Source organism: Bos javanicus, chromosome 2 (assembly GCF_032452875.1).
Source record: "Bos javanicus breed banteng chromosome 2, ARS-OSU_banteng_1.0, whole genome shotgun sequence".
NCBI classification, from domain to species: domain Eukaryota; kingdom Metazoa; phylum Chordata; class Mammalia; order Artiodactyla; family Bovidae; genus Bos; species Bos javanicus.
The window spans coordinates 91,608,854-91,629,123 of NC_083869.1; the positions used below are offsets into that span (position 1 = coordinate 91,608,854).

Genomic DNA, 20,270 nt, shown 5'->3' on the forward strand with positions numbered 1-20,270 from the left:
GTATCTGATCATGCTGCCGCTAAGTTGCTTCAGTTGTGTCCAACTCTGTGCGACGCCATTAGATGGCAGCCCACCAGGCTCCCCTGTCCCTGGGATTCTCCAGGCAAGAACACTGGAGTGGGTTGCCATTTCCTTCTCCAATGCATGAAAGTGAAAAGTGAAAGTGAAGTTGCTCAGTCGTGTCAAACTCTTCGAGACCCCATGGACTGCAGCCTACCAGGCTTCTCTGTCCATGGGATTTTCCAGGCAAGAGTACTGGAGTGGGGTGCCATTGCCTTCTCTGGTATGTGATCATACTCCCCTGTTTAAAATCCTTCAGTGACTTCTGGTTGCCCTTAAGATAAAATTTATACCCACTAACTTGGCTTATGAGGCATTTCAGCTTTACTGAAATTCTTTTGTTTCTTCAAATGTGAAGCACTGTTTTTAATTTTCTGACTTTTGGCTACATTCTCTCTTCCTCTGTCCTCTAGCTGAGTCCAGTTTTTTCTTCAGGTCTCAGGCTAAGTGTTTATTCATCTGCAAAGTCCTTTCTCCAGTTGGGCGCTCCTGCCATGTGTTCCCCAACACCCTGAACTTCCTTTATCATAACAGTTACTGTGCCTTTTTAATTGTTCATCCTTGATGTTCCTCTGTCCTTTCCCCTGCCAGCTAGACTTTGAAATTCTTTGAGGGTTTTGTCTTGTTGACTGTTGTAGCTTAGTATCTGATGCAGTGCTTCTAATGTAGTAGGTACCTAAAAATATTTGTTCAAAGAGGAAAGGATGTTTCCTTTTTTGTTTACATCTTTGCAAATATTTCCAAATCTTTCTATTAATAAGGTCTGAGAAATGAGATAATTATTTAAGAATGTATGCAGTAGTGTAGTGTTTACAGTTAGGGGCTATGGGGTAACAGATTTGGGTTTGAATCCTGTCAATACCACTTACCTGCTGTGTGATTTTTTTTTTAATTAATTCATTACTAATTACTTTACAATATTGTGGTGGTTTTTGCTATACGTTGACATGAATCAGCCACGGGTGTACATCCCAAACTCCCCTCCCACCTTCCTCCTCCTCCCATCCCTCTGGGTTGTCTCAGTGCACCAGCTTTGAGTGCCCTCTTTCATCCTGCTGTGTGATCTTAAACAATTGCCTCATTTTTTAAATCTGTAAAATTAAAAACAATAATACCCATGAGTTTTTTATAAGGATTAAATGAAATACTGCATAGAAACTATTTAACAGAACTGGTGCATAGCAAGATTTCAATATATTTTAGCTTTTATTCCTCTTATTGTAATGCAAACTTTATATTTTCATATATATTGCCAAGCTATCCTTCATCAGAGCTTTTCTGGTGGCTCAGATGGTAAAGAATCTGCCCGCAATGCCGGAGACCTGGGTTCAATCCCTGGGTTGGGAAGATCTCCTGGAGGAGGGCGTGGCAACCCATTCCAGTATTCCTGCCTGGAGAATCCCCATGGACAGAGAAGCCTGGAAGGCTGGTCCATGGGGTCACAAATAGTCAGACATGACTGAGCGACTAAGCACAGCACAGCATCCTTCAGTAAGGTTGTACCAATTTATACTTCCCCCAAGTGAATATGAATGTCCATTTTCCTATTTTTTATTAGCATTTTCTGTGACAGTACTCTTGTTCATATTTGCTAATCTGGCAGGTAAAAAAATTTGCTTCTTTGGCAGTCTTTCCATTGTTAATGAGGTTGAGTATCATTTATGTTTCCATGACATTTGCAATTTTTTTTCTTTTTTTTGTGGATTGCTTTTATATTTTCTGTCCTTATTCCTGTTGGGATGTTTGATCATTTTAACTTGGAATTTTAAAGAGTTTTGATGCATTAAGGATATATTTACAGTAAATAAGTTTTCTACTTGGCTTTTAATTTTACTTAATGATGAGTTCAAGTATTTAGAAATTTTTCCATAGTCATGTTGTTTTTCTTTATGATATCCATCATTGTTTCAATATTTTTTCTAATTTTGAAGTAGAAAAGTCTTATTAAAATTTTTATTAAATCCTTTATTAAAAATAAAGGATGCTTCTGCACACAAATTTTAAAAATATTGTTTTGAGTTTTCTTCTGGTACTTTTAAAGTTGTTTTCATTTGTTTAATTCTTACTCACCTAAACCTAAACTTTATATCCTTCTAGTATACACTGTGTTTTAAGCAAATAAGAATTATGATGACTATTTCATTAGGAAGGTTATTAAAATTGTTGAATGATACTTTAAAATGTATATACATTTCAAATTGATTCTCCCAAAATAAGGATCCTCAAAAAAATTTTTTTTAAACAGGTATTGTCGGCAAGTGCTTTGTGAAACTGTTCGGACTGCCAAACTGACCCCAGTTTCTGCCCGGCTTCAAGATATTGAAGGAAAGATTGACAAATTTATTATTCCTAGGGAGGTAGGAAACATTTGGTATGCTTAACCCATTCAGTTATTCTTTTCAACTCTTTTAGTGTGTATTTTTAAACTTTATTGTTTTAAGTATTATTGGATACTTTCCAATAAATGCTACCTATTGTTAAATAAAAGACAGTTATTTAAAATTACAAAATAATATATGCTTGTTTTAAGGTTCAAACAGCATAAAGACTCCTTTCTCCCTAGGTACTACTATGAATCGTTTAGTGTATATTTTGTAGGTGTTTTCCTGTGTATATGTATTACTCTATGTATATATACATATATATGTATGTATTTTAAAAACCTCATTTATATGTGAAAATATACTGTTTATATGTTGTTTTTAATTTTCTTCCTTTATTGAGGCAATTAATACAACTGGCACTTACTGTGGATCCAATTCATTATTTTTAATGGATGTATAGTACTGCCTTGTATGAATGGACCATAATTTAAGTGGTCCTCATTGATGAAAATTTAAATTGACATTAATTTTTTTCATTACTACAAATTGCCTCTAAAAGGCAATTTATATTTTGAGCAACAGTGTATGAGAATGCTTTTCCTCTCCATATTCTTTACTGCCTCTGGATTTATGAATCTTTTATGTATTATGTGAATCATATATAAAAAATTATCTCATAATTTTAATTTGCTTCCTCTGATAATTGGAGAAATTGAACAGCTTTTCATACATATACTCACAGTTTGTATTTCTTCTGTGAATTATTTTCTTTCTAGTGAGTTTATATGTCTTTTTGTAGATTATACATATTCTGTCAGTTATATGGCAAATCTTTTTTTTTCTGTCTGTTGTTTATCTTTTACTAGTTTTATGGTATGTTTTGTATTTACTGGATGCCGGTTTTAAATTTTCACATAGTGAAGTCTGTTATTCTTTTATGACTTCAGTATTTTGTGACGTGCTTAAGGGATACCTTCTCACTATGAGATCACCAAACTAATGGCCTGTGTTTTCTACTGTTATGTAATATTTTTATAAGTTGGCTTTCTGGGAGTCATTTTGTCTCTGTTAGACTTTTCATAACCAGAGTATCCTTTTTTTTTTTTTTTTTTGCAGACCCTTGTCCTGTATGCCCTTGGAGTGGTGCTTCAGGATCCCGGTACTTGGTCATCTCCGTACAAGTAGGAAATTTCTGTCATTGTCTTTGCAGTTCTTAATTTTTATGTGTTTGCATGTGTTGTGTTCTCTTTCTATGTTTTGAGGAGAAATTCAGTATGTAACAGTAATATAAAAACAGAAAGCCACCACCTTCCCTGTATATCTTCTGCTCAATACTTTTTCTTTTATGAATCTGCTGTCTTCTACTCTTTATTTCTGTTACCGCCTCTGTCCCAAGATCTGTTTAATTACTTAATCTCTACATTCATCCTTTAATTTCAGTGGTATTTTGGAGTTCTGTTACTTGTAAATGGGTATTGCATATGCAGTTTTTTGTTTTCATTCTATTGGTCTCAGTTATTAAGCTCTTTGGTTGAATTTAGGAAATAGGTGTTGTGCGTATATTGTGTGTGAGAACAGCAAGGGAGGGGAAAGGTGAAGAACAAAGCTGATACTGTTTGCCTCCTCCTTAGGCATCTGGTAAAATCTGCCTTAAAGAAGTAGGTTAAGATCTACTGGCCTGAAAGAAGGTTATATGTTGAGTTGATGAGGGCTAAGACAGCTATGTGACAGGCAGTGGGCAGAGTTGATGGCATGGTTGAAGTAAAAGAAAAACCTACTTCAAGAGTATATGGCTGGGACATTTAAGCGTTAAGTAATTTTAGTTTTTCACGTTACAGTGATATTAAAGGGATATCTATTAAGAAATTAAATAACAATACTTCAAAATCTACTAAAAAATTAAGTAAATTTAATATTCCAAGGGGCTTTCATAGCAGAATTAAAGATATACATTTGTAAAATAAAAATGTTATAACTTATAAAAAATTAAAATTTCACATTTCAAAATTTTTTTAAAAATCTCATGTGGAAAAATGCCAAATTTTTGATAAACTTTTAGATGTAATACAAAAAGCATAAGAACTTTGCTAGAACTTTTGACACTATTCCTATCCTCAAAACACTCAGAGAATCAGGGTCACAGATTGAAGATACTGAAAGAAATATGTGCTAAAATATAGAAATCATTTTTAGGAATCAAATGCAGTCAAATTTAGGAAATGTTATTAGTAATGTTGTATGCCAGGGAAAAGCTTTCTTCAGTTGGATACCTCATCATCCATCCCTTGTGGAAACTCCAGAGATTAATTTGTGTCAGTGCCTTGAGATGATCCTTTAGAGACTGCATCACACTAGCCAAAATGTACATAGGACTGAGGTAGACCCTATAGAGACAATTGATTAATTGCAGTTTAAATATAATTATCACACAGAGGAAGATGGAGAGATTGACTTTTTTCACTAAATTTAATGCTCTTGAGATCAACAAAGGGTATTGCATATTTTTTATGGCTGAGTAGTAGTCTGCATGTGCAGAGTTTGTTCAGCTTCCACCCTCTGACCCACTGAAGGACATTTGGCTTGTTTCTAATATTTTGCTTATATGAATAAAGCTCTTATGAACATTTGTGTACAAGGTTTTGTGTGAACATGGCGTTTCATTTCTTAGGAAAAATGCCAAAGTATGATTGGTTATATGGTTAGTGCATACTTAATTTCACAAGAAACTGTCGGACTATTTTTTATAGATTCTCAGCAGCAGTGTTTGAGAGATTTAGCTTCTCTGTAGCCTCAATAGCATTAACTATTGTTTCTATTTATTTTAGTTCTAATGGGTATGTGGTGATATTTCATTGTGGTTGTTAGAAGTTTTCTTTTCGAGTAACTGACATTACCTTATTCTCCTTATAGAAAACTGTCTAGACATTTATTTATAGAAATAAATGCATTGTTGCTTTTATTGTATTGGCGGTGTCTCAGAGGAAGAAACCCTGACTCAAATTCTGTGATTTAAATTGATAATAATGTAAATGCATCACTGACTCAACGGACATGGGTTTGGGTAGACTCCAGGAGTTGATGATGGCCAGGGAGCCTGGCGTGCTGCGGTTCATGGGGTCGCAAAGAGTCGGACACGACTGAGCAAGTGAACTGAACTGAACTGAACTCTAAACCAAATAATGAAATATTATCAACTTAAAAAAAAACAGACTGAAATAGAATTCTCAACTAAAAAGAACTAAGGCAAACATTAAAATCCTTAGTATGGACTGAGACCAAGATGGTGATATAGCAGGTTCGTGAATTTCCTTCCTCATACAGATGCTCTGAATGTAGAGAAATTCCCTCTGAGAAAAATCCAGGAACTAGCTGAGTGACTCCTCCACATTTGGTAAATGAGAAAATACCCGCATTGAAACAGGTGGGAAAGGCTGAGACACATTCTTGCCATAAACTCCACCCCCAGCACAGTGTCATACATCAGGAGGGAACATCCAACTCTCAGCTTCTCCCTGAGGATCCAAGGCTTTGAACCATACATTTTGTGCCCCAGTTTTAAATGCTCCCACCTGAGGGATGGGCTTCTAAAACATCTACTTCAAAAGCCATTTGAGCTTGTGTTCCTGAATCACACAGGACTGTAGCAAAGAAGCAGTTCTTAATGGGAGCATGTTGGGAGCACAAGCATTCACCATGGCTGTCCCCAGAGGGCTCAGCATAGAGGGAACAGGCAAAAAAGCCTATCTCCCAGTCTCTCCCTGAAAGGGGGTTGATTGCGTACTTTACAAGCTGCTGCCTGAAGATCCAGCTTCTTAATGAACATGCATTTAGAAATACTGGCTGTGATCCGCTCCAGAGCCTGTGGGAGTCAGTGGACACACCCCCAACCTTCTTCTTCTAGTTCACTCCAACCATAAAACCAAGTTGCCAGCATCTCCCTTTTACACACATCGAGTGTCCCAACTTTTATGGCTGCCATCGAGGGAGGGATATGCCCCAAATTTCCCTGCTCTGTTAACTGGCACGTCTTGCATTCATAAGTCCCACAAGATCATAGCAAACAAAGAAGCATATGTTAAGGGGAATGGAGGTAGTGGCTGTGTTTAGCCCCCACATTTCAGCGCAGGGGGAGCAGCAAAATGCCTATTTCCCAATCCTTCTCTGGAAGGAGTTTGACTACATACCTAGAAAGTTTAGTGTATTTTCAAAATTCTGAAAACCTAGGATTTGGATGGAGAAGGCACTGGCACCCCACTCCAGTACTCTTGCCTGGAAAATCCCAGGGACGGGGGAGCCTGGTGGGCTGCCGTCTATGGGGTCGCACAGAGTCAGACATGACTGAAGTGACTTAGCAGCAGCAGTATTTGGGTAACGCTGTCATTTGCTACATATTTTATAATCTTGTGTTGTAAATTGAGTTAAATTCATGATGGAAAATAAAATTGGAATTACCTCTTAACCTGCAAATAAATAAACAAATAAAATAAGTATTATAGAAGTTTTTTAAAAAACCTCAGTACTTGAGATTAGGTTACCTATTCATTTTCATTTATTAATCCTTAAAATTATGAGATATTTAACAAAATAGTTGGATGTCTCTGTGTCTTTTTTGGAGAAATGTCTTTTTGGATCTTCTGCCCATTTTTTTATTGTGTTGTTTGTTTTTTTGATATTGAGCTACATGAGCTATTTGTATCTTTTGGAGATTAATCCCTTGTCAGTCACATCATTTGCTAATATTTTGTCCCATTCTGTGTGTTGTCTTTTCACTTTGTTTATGGTTTTCTTTTCGCTGTGCAAAAAAGTTTTTAGGTTTAGCTAGCTCCTATTTGTTAGTTCTTACTTTTATTTTCATTACTTTAGGAGGTGAACGCAAAATGATATTGTTGTGGTTTATGTCAAGGAGCGTTCGTCTGCCTGTGTTCTCCCGCAAGAGTTTTATGGTATCCGGTCTTAAAACATTTATATTTTTAATCCATTCTCAGTTTATTTATGTGTACAGTGTTAGAAAATGTTCTAATTTCATTCTTTTAACTGTAGCTGTCCAGTTTTTGGACACCACTTATTAAGATTGTCTGTTCTCCACTGTATAGTCTTGCCTCCTTTATCGTAGATTAGTTGACCATAGGTGTGTGGGTTTATTTCTAGGCTTCCCATTGATCTCTGTCTTCAGGCCAAAATCATACTGTTTTGATCACTGTAGCTTTATAGTACAGAATGAAGTCAGGGAGCCTGATTCCTCCAGCTCTGTTTTTCTTTCTCTATATTGCTTTGGTCATTTGGGGTCTTTTGTGTTTCCATACAAATTTTAAGTTTTTTTGTTTTAGATCAGCAAGAAATGCCATTGATAATTTGATAGGGATTGTGTTGAATCTGTAGATTACCTTGTGTAATATAGTCATTTTGACATTGATTCTTTCAATCCAAGAATATGGTATATCATTCCTTCTGTGTCATCTTCGATTTCTTTCATCAGTGTCTTATAGTTTTTGGAGTATCAGTTTTTCACATCCTTAGGTAGGTTTATTCCCAGGTATTTTATTCTTTTTGATGTGATGGTAAATGAGATTGTTTCCTTAATTTCTCTTTTTCATCTTTAGTTGTTAGTGAATATGGCTTAAAACACATGAAAGATGCTCAGCATTACCAATTATTAGAGAAATGCAGATCAAAACTACAGTGAGGTATCACCTCACACTGGTCAGAATGGCCATCATTAAAAAATCTACAAGCAATAAATACTAGAGAGAGTGTGGAGAAAAAGGAGCCCTCCTACACAGTTGATAGGAATGTAAATTGCTATAGCCACTATGGAAAATAGTGTGGAGGTTTCTTAAGACTCTAAAAATCAAGCTACTATATGATCCATCAATCCCACTCCTGGGCATACATCTGGGGAAAACCATCATGCAAAAAGATACATGGACTCCAGTGTTGATTGGAACACTATTTACAGTAGTCAAGTCATGGCATCAACCTGTGTTCCTCAATAGAGAAATGGTTAAAGAAAATGTGATACATATATACAATGGAATATGTTGTTTAGTCACAAAGTCATATCTTGTTCTTGCAACCCATGAACTGTAGCCCACTAGGCTCCTCTGAATCTTCCCCACCCAGGGATTGAACTTGTGTCTCCTGCATTGGCAGGTGGGTTCTTTACCACTGAGCCACCAGGGAAACCTGCAATTAAATATTACTCAGCCGTAAAAGAGAATGAAATAATCCCGTTTGCAGCAACATGGATGGACCTAGAGATTATCATACTAAGTGAAGTAAGCCAGATACAGAAAGACAAGTATCACATAATATCACTTGTATGTGGACTCTAAAAGAGTGATGCAAATGAACTTATTCACAAAACTGAGACAGACTCACAGACGTATAAAACTTTCAGTTACCAAAGGGGAAAAGTGTGAGAGTGAGGGATAAATTAGGAGATTTGGATTAACATATACACACTACTATATATAAAATAGATAATCAACAAGGACCAACTATATAGCACAGGGAACTCTGCTCAATATAATAACCTATATGGGAAAGAAACCAGAAAAAGAATAGATCTGTGTGTATGTATAACTGAATCATTTTGCTGTTCACTTGAAATAAATGCAACATTGTAAACCAACTATATTCCAATATAAAATAAAAAAATTTTTTTAAGTTGGAAAAATCTAGTTTCATTATCTTTTAACCTGGAAACATAGATATCTTCAAGTAAACACTTAGGGTCCCAATTTTCAAGTTAGTTTACAAAAGGAAAAAGCTGATTATATTTGATATAATCTTTCTATAGACTCTAATGTAAATAGAGTATATTCCAAAAGTTAAAGATAGTTTACACTCTTTAAAAAGACTATGAAAGCAAAATTCTCTTTTTTTTTCTCACAGTAGAGTTTAGATCTTTTAAAAACATTTGTTTTTGAGCGGAATTTTTATGCTCATTGGTGGGTTGATTATTTTGTTTTAATATATCCACTTCCCCATGACTCTTTACAGAGTAAAACTTTTTTTCTGTACAGTAAAAAATCCTTGGTGATGGTGGTTTAGTCGCTAAGTCGTGTTCGACTCTTGGCGATCCTATGGACTGTAGCCTGCCAGGCTCATCTGTCCACGGGATTCTCCATGCAAGAATACTGGAGTGGGTTGCCATTTCCTTCACCACGGGATCTTCCCAACCCAGGAATTGAACCTGGGTCTCCTGGTTCAGAGGAGACAGATGCATTTACCAACATTTACCAGTCATTGCAGGTAGACAATTTACCAACATTTCCTTCACTTATTAATAAGTCTGGGTCTCATGTAATATAATTTTGATGTGTATAATTTTAAGTCTGGTGACTTCAATTTTAAGAAATGAAATTTAATTGAAAAGGCAGTGTAAAATGCTTTGCATATTGATTTGATGGTCTCATGCACTCTTAATGTAAATACTCACTGTGTTATTTTGTGTGATTTATCCTTAAATCTCATGTGATTTTGTGTGATTTATCCTTAAATCTCATAAATGATATAAGTGCGTGTTATGCTTTTATTCCCTGATGGTTCTAGAGAAGTGTATTTTGCGCCTATTGTTTAGAAATAATAAAGTAAGCAAAAAGAGACATATATTCAGTAGTTTAGGAACATAAAAGGTCAAAATGAAATATAATATGACAGCAGTTTCTATCTTTACTAGTTTTTAAACTTTATTACATACCTGTGTTCTTATAGTGTAAATATATGCCATGCCAGTGGAGCTCTGTTTGACTGGCCCCAATTCTTCTTTTTAGGTTTGATCCAGAGCGTTTTGATGATGAATCTGTTATGAAAACTTTCTCCTTGCTTGGATTTTCAGGCACACGGGAATGCCCAGAGTTGAGGTGAGATGATAAAGGAAAATGAAAGGAAAGATGTCAGACTTTGCACTTAAAATTTTGATAATCACTGTTGAGGAGAATGAACAATCTGTATAAATTGTATAAATTAACTTTAAAAGTTAAATTGTATAAATAATCGTTAATCTTTGGTAACCATGTCACTCTCTTCCTGACTAGGTTTGCCTATATGGTGACTGCAGTGCTTTTGAGTGTTCTGCTGAGGAGACTGCACCTCCTTTCTGTGGAGGGACAAGTTATTGAAACTAAGTATGAACTGGTGACATCATCCAAAGAGGAAGCTTGGATCACTGTCTCAAAGAGATATTAAAATTGTATGCATTTAACTTTGTTGAAGAAAATGATCATTAAGAAATCTGTATTGAATCCTTTTATAAACCAAGCATCATTGTGTAAAATAAACACCTATTAATACTTCATCATGTAAATTTGGATTTTTGTATACCAGAATTTCTTGATGCACCATATACACTTATATTCATTGCATCAGTATAGTGATCATTTTAATGGGAGGCCTTCTGCTTTTAACTTTTGTCTTATCATGTTCTATGCCATTATTTTCATTTTCTTAGCCTTGGTTTGATTTCTAAAATTAATATTCTTGAAGATAAATTATTTTGCACAGTAATATTTTCCAAATGTTCATAAAAAATAAAAATAATGTTAACTCCTTTTCATAGTTATGGTAACTTTTCATAGTTATGGTAAATCACCTTAAAGGGGAGGAAAAGGACTTTTCGTGATTTTATTTATTGGATTAATGTTTTTATTTTCCAAGTATAAATTAATTTGTGTTTAATTATTGTTATTAGGTTTGAGTAATTCAGTGAATAATGTACCTGGTATTTGCTATTGTTGTGCATTCCCAGACAACAGTGTTCATTTCATGACTTATACATTGCTCATCATTTTAAACAGTTCTGAATCATTTGGAAAATTATATAGTTGTTTTTGAATGTGTTTTGAAATGTCCCTCCTAAGTAGCAAATCAACAATGAGGCTCCTCTGTCCATTTTTGCTGAAAATCTTAGTAGCACTATATTATTCCACTAATTCTCATTTGTGGAAAAAGCAATTCCTAAATTTATTTATTATGTTATATCCTAACGATAATGAACTTATGATTAAGAAATGAGAGAACATTTACTAAAAACCAAACCAAATTTTTAAAAAAAGAAAACAAATATGGGTGAAAATATTTGCAATATATATGACAGAAAGGGATAATATCCCATATTACATATAAAAAGCTCATACAAGTTGGCAAGAAAACATGCAGGAGATAAATGGACAAAATAGCTTCTACTGGGAAACAGCTAATAAGCTTTTAGAAAAATGATCAATCTCATTAGTAAGAATTAATAAGCAATACTTCTTTATTGGAGCTTTTTAAAAAATATTTGAAGTATCATTCCAGATTTACATTTTAGTACTGATAAGTTTTATATTTAATACTTTTTTATTGACAGCATTGTATTTTAGTTTTGCTTTTTTTTTCTGGTTATATTGTTCTTGAAGAATTTCTTTTAAATAATGTTTTTAAAAATATAACTGTGAAAAAAAGAAAAAATATAACTGTGAAGGAAATATGCCAAGTGCCAATAGAGAGGAAAGGAAGAATAATGATAAATGTTTACAAATGGACTTTTTATTGAGACTGCTGAATTTCCCTTGTAATTTTAAGTTTCAAGAATGTACTCTGGTTAAAGAGTCCTTTTATGCTGTGTTTATGGTTATATAGCTAACATTTCAGACCTAATAATGAGTTGTTAAACATAGAAATTAAGTAATAACTAGATACAGCCTTTATTTCTGTCAAAAATATTTAATTTATGGAATAATTTAAATTTGGAAACTTTAAGTGAAATTTCCTAGATCTTAGCATCATGTTGTTTTAATGAAGGCATGTTTTACATTTATTTCCTCTCACCTTCATTTTCTATGGCTTAGTGTATACAGAGCATCTTCCTTTATTATCTAAGTACCTTATTTGACTTTGAAAATGGCAGTGGAAGGTTAGAGGAGGCAGAAGATGTGTAAGCCAAGTGTCATTAAAATCAGGTAAGTGGAATTCTAGTGAGACGAGATCAGCAACAATAGGGGAGCTGAGCCAGAGTCAGGGTGTTGCCATTATTGCCAATAAATGAAAAGAAACAGTGTTTAATAATGATTGGATTTGAGGAAAATAGAGGATAGAAGAATCAGGTACATAAGCATATTTTATCCAGAGTTACATAACTAATTTGCAACATTAAAAATAAGTCATCTTCTATAAGATTTTTAAAAAATACTCTTTATCATGTGTAAAATAAGTTATCCATTCACTGTTGTTCTTGGCCCTTTGACAAGCAACCTAAATTTTAGTAGCCTCAGTATCACTGACGCTTGTAACATGCCTCTGGCCAGACTCAAGTTTTATAGCTTTTTAAAATCTATCTCTTCACTGGTTTTGATCTGCATTCTTTTTGATAGTTCAGAAGTTTATTTTTAAAAACATCAACACAACACATTTCTTACGGCATGAAAGGGCTCTTCCATATTTTGTGCTAATAAAATTCAAAACAGAATTAGTTCTGTGCATGTGTTTGGGAAAAAAGAAAAACACATGTTGTCTGGCCCACAAATGTGCAGTTTTATTTATATATATGTAAATAGATTCTATCTTCTTTATAGATCCAATATCAAAATTTCATTTGTTTCTTTTGTATTAAAATAGTTTGTATTTTAAAGATAAAATGTTCTATTTTTATTAGAAAAATTATATGGGTTATTGTAGAAAAATCTAGGAAATATAGAAGCACAAAAATAGGAAACTCCATCCCCACTATTTGAACTTAACCAGTGTTCAGCTTCTGAGGTTAATCTTTCTACTCTTTTATCCACATATACTTTTCATAGATATACATAAAGTTCTCTCATTTAATGTGTTGTTAACCAATAGTGTTTTCTACAACTGAAACATTACTATTCTCACTCAGAAGTAAATACAGACTTGCCAATTTTTTCTTCCCCTCTTTCTCTTCTCAGGTATTGTTATTCTTTTCAGCTTTAAAAATGGCCTGCCTTCTCCATCCATTCTATCAAAACAGTTATATATTAATAAACTCAAGCTGCTTAAGTCAAAACATAATGTAGGTACTATAGTGAGCACTTAAAAAATGAAATTACTCCACTAGCCTAAAAAAATTTTGATATAAGTAAGTTGAAATTGGGGTGGCATTTTATGTTTTAAAAGGACATTTTAAGAATCTTTGTTGTCGTTTTTGGACTCTGAGGGAAACATTAACATTCTTCTCTGAAGACATCTTGATTTTTTTCTTCAGATCCATAAAAAGTACTGTCGCCTGTTATAAAATGTACTTTTTTTTTCACATGTGGTTATGTTGACAGATTGAAAATTGCTTAAAAAAGCATAATTCTACTGAGTGTATAAAAGTGAAGACATGGCCAGTACAATCAAAGAGTCGTTTGGGAGCTGCGAGAAGACAGCTACAAGAGAAATGGACACTATTTCAAGGGTGGATTTTGATAATGTCAATGAGATGATGCTAGTGACCTTGTTTTTCTTCTTTGCCAGTTTCCTAAGTTCCTAAGACCAATGATGAAGGTAGAAGGGGAGTAGTAGGGGGAGGGAGACTGACGACAAAGCTGTTACTATTACTGTAGAAGCCAGAAAACTCGCCCGGCCAGCAGGGCTCCATACAGTGTTGCTTTGAGTGTGGTGAGTGACCTACCCTGATAAAAAGGAGTGAGACCGAAACTTGCTGCAAGTAGAACACGGGACTGGAGCCAACCAGCTTCTTTATATACCCATCTCATTTAGTCCTTAGAACATGACTAGGTGCTGGTGGGACTAACTTGAGGTGGATGAACCTAGAGCCTATTATACAGAGTGAAGTAAGTCAGAAAGAGAAAATAAAATATTGTCTATTAATGCACGAGTATGGAATCTAGAAAGATGTTACTGACGAACCTATGTGTGGGGCAGCAATGAAGACACAGATGTAGAGCACAGACGTGTGGACACAGTGGGGGTGGAGTGGGTGGATGGACTGAGAGAATAGCATGGCAACACATCCATTACCAAATGGAAAACAGACAGCCAGTGGGAACGTCCTGTGTGACAGAGGGAGCTCAACCCAGTGTTGTGTGACAACCCAGAGGGGTGGGATCTGGTGAGAGATGGGAGGTGTGTTCAGGATAGAGGGGACGTAGTGAGGGGGCTGATACTTGCTGATGATGTATGGCAGAGGCCAACACAATATTGTAAAGCAATTGTCCTCCAATTAAAACAAAAAATAGTTCTTCGTTCTTGCAGGAGAAAAAGAACTGTAAATGAAGATAGCAAATACTAGCTAAGAAACACTGAAAGATCTAAACTTCAGATTATCTTAATATCTTCAGTGGGGTGTAGTGGGGTTTTGTTCTTAAGAGAGAAGCAGTAGTTTCAAATGATATACAGTTTATAAGAGAGTAATGTAACAGAGGTATTAAAAGAACTCTCAAAACTAATACTGCCAACTCAATTGCCATTTGTACAGCTGTTTTTTTCCTGTTCCCACATACCTATATTTTTACCCATTGCGGTCAGAACAACATGGTCTACTTTTTGTTTAATACATTTTAAACATTTTCTTTTGTTACTTCATTTTTGTAAGGTCTTGTTTGGGGGGGGGGGTAGACTTTGAAAGTAGAAATAAATTTTATGTTTGATTTATAGAATTTTATGGATAATTGTAAAATTTGAGCTTGAAGCGATTTTATAAAATATCCAGACAATAAACAAAAAGGCAGGAAATGACATTCCTTCTTCCAGTGTGCTTCCCATTCAGGCCGTTTATGGTTTGGTGTCTGTCTTTCTTCAGATTGGAAGCTGATCTTGTTATTGCATGGAAAACGTGCCAGGAGTAAATAAATCACAAATAATCCTGTCTGATAGTTTTTTAAAAGAAACTTGGTTTTATGTTTGTCTAAAATACTTGAAAATTCTTGTTTTAATTTTTAACACTTAATGGTAAAAATGAAACTGTGTTACCCCATCATGGTAACTATCATGGATAAAGTTGTAAGGTGCCTGTCTCCAAATGGCAATCAGTAAATATTTTTGAAGAAATGAGTGAACTCTTTATTGAGGTTTTCTATGCACATATAGGAAATTATTAAAGTTGCTTAATAGTTGATAAAGAAAACCAAACTACTTCTAATGCTAATAGTACTTTGTGATATGTATTGCTGGAAGTATTTAAGAAGATGTTATATGGACATCTTTCAGTGATGTCTTTATTAAGTGTGAAGATAGATTTATAATCAGCTATAGTTCTACAAAGTATCAACCAGAATAGTTGGTAAGCAAGTAGACCTTTGCTCCTCTATATCTTATCATCAGATTATCATTAAACTAGAAAATATGTAAGGATCAGAGTTCTTTATTAGGTTAGCAAGAGCATTATTTCCCAAAGTGTCTCACGGTACCCTATCCTATGAGATACTCTGAGAAACTTGATCATATTCATTCTCAGATTATGTATGTATGTTCTTTCTCAGACACCTGTAATGCATATTATATTGGAAGAGCTGATAAGTTCTAATGTAAGGAAACCTATTTTAACTTGATGTAACACTAAATGTTCCAAATGTATTTGATGAAGGTACTCTTTTTACAGGTTACGCCTATTATCCTGAAAAACTGGTGTTTCATGGAGATGTAGTGTTCACAGAACAGAACCCTTTTTGTCCAGAGTGATCTATGTAGACAAGTAGGAACATCTGTCTTCGCTAGTTCTTTAATCTGTGCATGGTCCAGAAATTCTCCAGGCTAGGAGTGACGTAGTCATTCCAATTCACCTGAATTCCATATTTTCTCACTACCTTACCTCTACTATTTTTCCTTGTTAGAGCCCTTGTACTCTACTCTCTCCTCATGACTTACATTTCTGTCTGAAAAATGTGAACCATTTAGTCAGGCAACACTTTTTATTGGTCCCTTCCTGTATGCCAGATCTTAAGCCAGATGCTGGGGATATAGCAATGAGCCAAACAGACATGAAACTTACTGTGCTCTCTGTCTTCTGTGCTTCACCCGAGGAGGAAGAACCCCAAAGTCTCATGTGCCAAAGCTTAACTTTCTAGCACTTGAGTTCTCTAGGTACTCGGTTTGGAAGCAACTCAAAGACCCTTCAGGTTAGTGGCTGAAAGGGACAGAAGAAGGAACTTGTAGCTGACTACACGACAAAGAACAGAAGGCTTCCGTTACAAGTACAAGGAGAGAAGAAGCGGAAGGAACTGTTGGGAGTCAAACCATTATTTTTGTTATTTTTAGTTTATGAGCAAGAGAATTAAACTACATATCTTACAAAGGAAAACTGTCAACATTGATGATGAATAGGAATACTGGAGATCATTTAGAGTGAGAAGAAACAAAGCTAGGAATTGGTTTGACTAGGTTAAAGAGAGATTTTTGTCCAAATTTCTATGACTTGTTCAATTATACTGCATCACTAAGTGGTTTATCTTTTATGATTTGTTTTTTGTATTGTAAGGTCATCAGCTAATAGATAATTAATTTTTAGAGCTTAAAAGGATATTGTAGAGATTATATGGTAACCTGCTCACAGTTTAAAATTTTCGAGGGAGAAGCCTAGAGCCTCTGGGAGTAGAAGAGTAATATTCTTGGGCTTTCATTTTGGATTTTCTTAAGAGCTTCAGATAGCTTTCTGAAGACAGGTGCTTAAGTCAGTGCTGCGATTATATTCATAGGGATTTTTTTAAGCCTTCAAGGAGGTGTAGATTCAGAAGGAATTGGGGAAAAATTTTTTTAATATTCTTGATGCAGAGCCTTTGAGGGAGATGCAAATGTGTTTTGAATGTTAAACTTACTTAGATTTAAAAATACATATCTTCAAGCAAAGTTGCCATGACAACCTTTCTTAATGTGTGTATAAAATTTATGTCTGTCTCTGAGATTTTCATCTTTCCCAATACAGGGTTTAATCACAAGAACTGGGCACTATGGTATATTTCTAGCTAGATGATGACCGGTGAGAATTAATGTAATTTTGGGAAATGCAAATCAAGTATTACAGCAGTTGTGTAGCATGATGATCCCACCAAGGTAAATTTCATCTTGTTCTCTCCGTGATCAGAGATTGATCTGGCTTGAAATCTAAGCTGAAATTCTGGATGCAAATAGAACCATGCATCTGTTCTGAGTTTTTGTTTTTTCGTATTTGGAGGATTTGTAGGAGAGCCCTTGGAGGTGTGGGAAATTTTGTACTAAATCTCTTGGACAACCCCCCAAACTGATCCCGTCTTTTTGGGATCATTAAATCTAATCCATAGTTGATAGCATAGGTTGACTCAGAACCACAAGAGACATCTCTGCAATGGTCAGGCATGTGCACAGAGATACCACAGAGACTTCTGGCCTGAACTCCCATCCAGCAATGCTAGAGAGATACCATTATCAGACCTCTTCACTTCCTTTTACTTCACTTCAGATACCCTTGTCTGTCAGACTCTCTTTTGCATGTCAGGGGCCAGGAGAAGAGTGCTAGGATTTTGGACACCCAAAGTTCCTGTGGTCAGGTATAGGTGTGATAGTTGGACTGTGAAGAAGGCTGAGCGCCGAAGAATTGATGCTTTTGAACTGTGGTGTTGGAGAGGAGTCTTGAGAGTCCCTTGGACTGCAAGGAGATCCAACCAGTCCATTCTGAAGGAGATCAGCCCTGGGATTTCTTTGGAAGGACTGATGCTAAAGCTGAAACTCCAGTACTTTGGCCACCTCATGCGAAGAGTTGACTCTTTGGAAAAGACTGATGCTGGGAGGGATTGGGGGCAGGAGGAGAAGGGGACAACAGAGGATGAGATGGCTGGATGGCATCACTGACTCAATGGACGTGAGTCGGAGTGAACTCCGGGAGTTGGTGATGGACAGGGAGGCCTGGCGTGCTGCGATTCATGGGATCACAAAGAGTTGGACACGACTGAGCGACTGAACTGAACTGAAAGTTTGGAAGAAAGGAATTCTCATCCTTAGTTTGGGAAATATGAATTTATTTAGCAATGGAATAAGGAGGTGGTCACTGGTGCCTTGTAGTAACTATGACTTGAACTTAACCCTTGGCTACTTTAGGTTTTGAGATGCTTGCACTGAGCTGTTATGTTTTATATCTTAGTTTTTCTGTAGCACAGTCAAGAACCCCTGAAAGTAATTAATTAAGGTGAGGTTAGAAGTTTCATCTACTACTGTGCTGGCTTTGATTTAGTCTTACAGACTTTGTAAAACTATGTTACATTTAAGAGAACCCATGGATATATTCTAATCCAATACCCTTATAAATGGAGAAAATCAAAGCTGACAACTTATTTTATGTGAGAGTTTGCCCATACTAGTACAGTTTTTTTTTTTTAACTTTTTCCAAATGTGATTTCCTTTTGATTTTACCTTATTCTCTAAAGGATGAATTTAAAACCAAAAAAGGACCCCTAAACAAAAACCGCCTAATTTAGTATACTAGGCTATTGATAACTGGGAGAAACAGGATAATAGTCTCCTAAAAACAAACACTTAAAAACAGTTGTCCTATCTGTGAATAAGACATGCTATGATATTTGTAAACACCCTCTTCCAACAACATGAGAGAAGACTCTACACATGGACAACACCGAAATCAGATTGATTATATTCTTTGCAGCCAAAGATGGAGAAGCTCTATACAGTCAACAAAAACAAGACCAGGAGCTGACTGTGGCACAGATCTTGAATTCCTTATTGCCAAATTCAGACTGAAATTGAAGAAAGTAGGGAAAACCACTAGACCATTCAGGTATGAACTAAATCAAATCCCTTATGATTATACAGTGGAAGTGAGAAATGGATTTAAGGGACTAGATCTGATAGAGTGCCTGATGAACTATGGATGGAGGTTCATGACATTGTACAGGAGAAGGGATCGAGACCATCCCCATGGAAAAGAAATGCAAAAAAGCAAAATGGCTGTCTGGGGAGGCCTTACAAATAGCTGTGAAAAGAAGAGAAGTGAAAAGCAAAGGAGAAAAGGAAAGATATAAGCATCTGAATGCAGGGTTCCAAAGACTAGCAAGAAGAGATAAGAAAGCCTTCCTCAGCGATCAATGCAAAGAAATAGAGGAAAACAACAGAATGGGAAAGACTAGGGATCTCTTCAAGAAAATCAGAGATACCAAAGGAACATTTCATGCAAAGATGGACTCGATAAAGGACAGAAATGGTATGGACCTAACAGAAGCAGAAGATAGTAAGAAGAGGTGGCAAGAATACACAGAAGAACTGTACAAAAAAGATCAAAGACCAAGATAATCACAATGGTGTGATCACTGACCTAGAGCCAGACATTCTGGAATGTGAAGTCAAGTGGGCCTTAGAAAGCATCACTACAAACAAAGCTAGTGGAGGTGATGGAATTCCAGTGGAGCTATTTCAAATCATGAAAGATGATGCTGTGAAAATGCTGCACTCAATATGCCAGCAAATTTGGAAAACTCAGCAGTGGCCACAGGACTGGAAAAGGTCAGTTTTCATTCCAATCCCAAAGAAAGGCAATGCCAAAGAATGTTCAAACTACCGCACAATTGCACTCATCTCACACGCTAGTAAAGTAATGCTCAAAATTCTCCAAGCCAGACTTCAGCAATAGGTAAACCGTGAACTTTCTGATGGTCAAGCTGGTTTTAAAAAAGGCATAGGAACCAGAGACCAAATTGCCAACATCTGCTGGATCATCAAAAAAGCGAGAGTTCCAGAAAAACATCTATTTCTGCTTTATTGACTATGCCAAAGCCTTTGACTGTGTGGATCACAATAAACTGTGGAAAACCCTGAAAGAGATGGAAATACCAGACCACCTGACCTGCCTCTTGGGAAATTTGTATGCAGGTCAGGAAGCAACAGTTAGAACTGGACATGGAACAACAGACTGGTTCCAAATAGGAAAAGGAGTATGTCAAGGCTGTATATTGTCACCCTGCT

General features: G+C 35.7%; 1 protein-coding gene across 2 annotated transcripts in view; it reads left to right on the forward strand.

The window, feature by feature from the left end:
- LOC133227553 (cytochrome P450 20A1) overlaps window positions 1-10,683 on the forward strand; it is a 44,124-nt gene extending 33,441 nt beyond the window's left edge. For both annotated transcript variants that reach the window (XM_061382156.1, XM_061382162.1), the window contains exons 10-13: window positions 2,306-2,417; window positions 3,501-3,565; window positions 10,160-10,249; window positions 10,424-10,683. In XM_061382156.1, coding sequence (XP_061238140.1) covers window positions 2,306-2,417; window positions 3,501-3,565; window positions 10,160-10,249; window positions 10,424-10,574 — 418 coding nt within the window. In that variant the 3' untranslated portion in view covers window positions 10,575-10,683. The remainder of the gene's footprint in view (window positions 1-2,305; window positions 2,418-3,500; window positions 3,566-10,159; window positions 10,250-10,423) is intronic.
- Window positions 10,684-20,270: the final 9,587 nt, after the last annotated feature.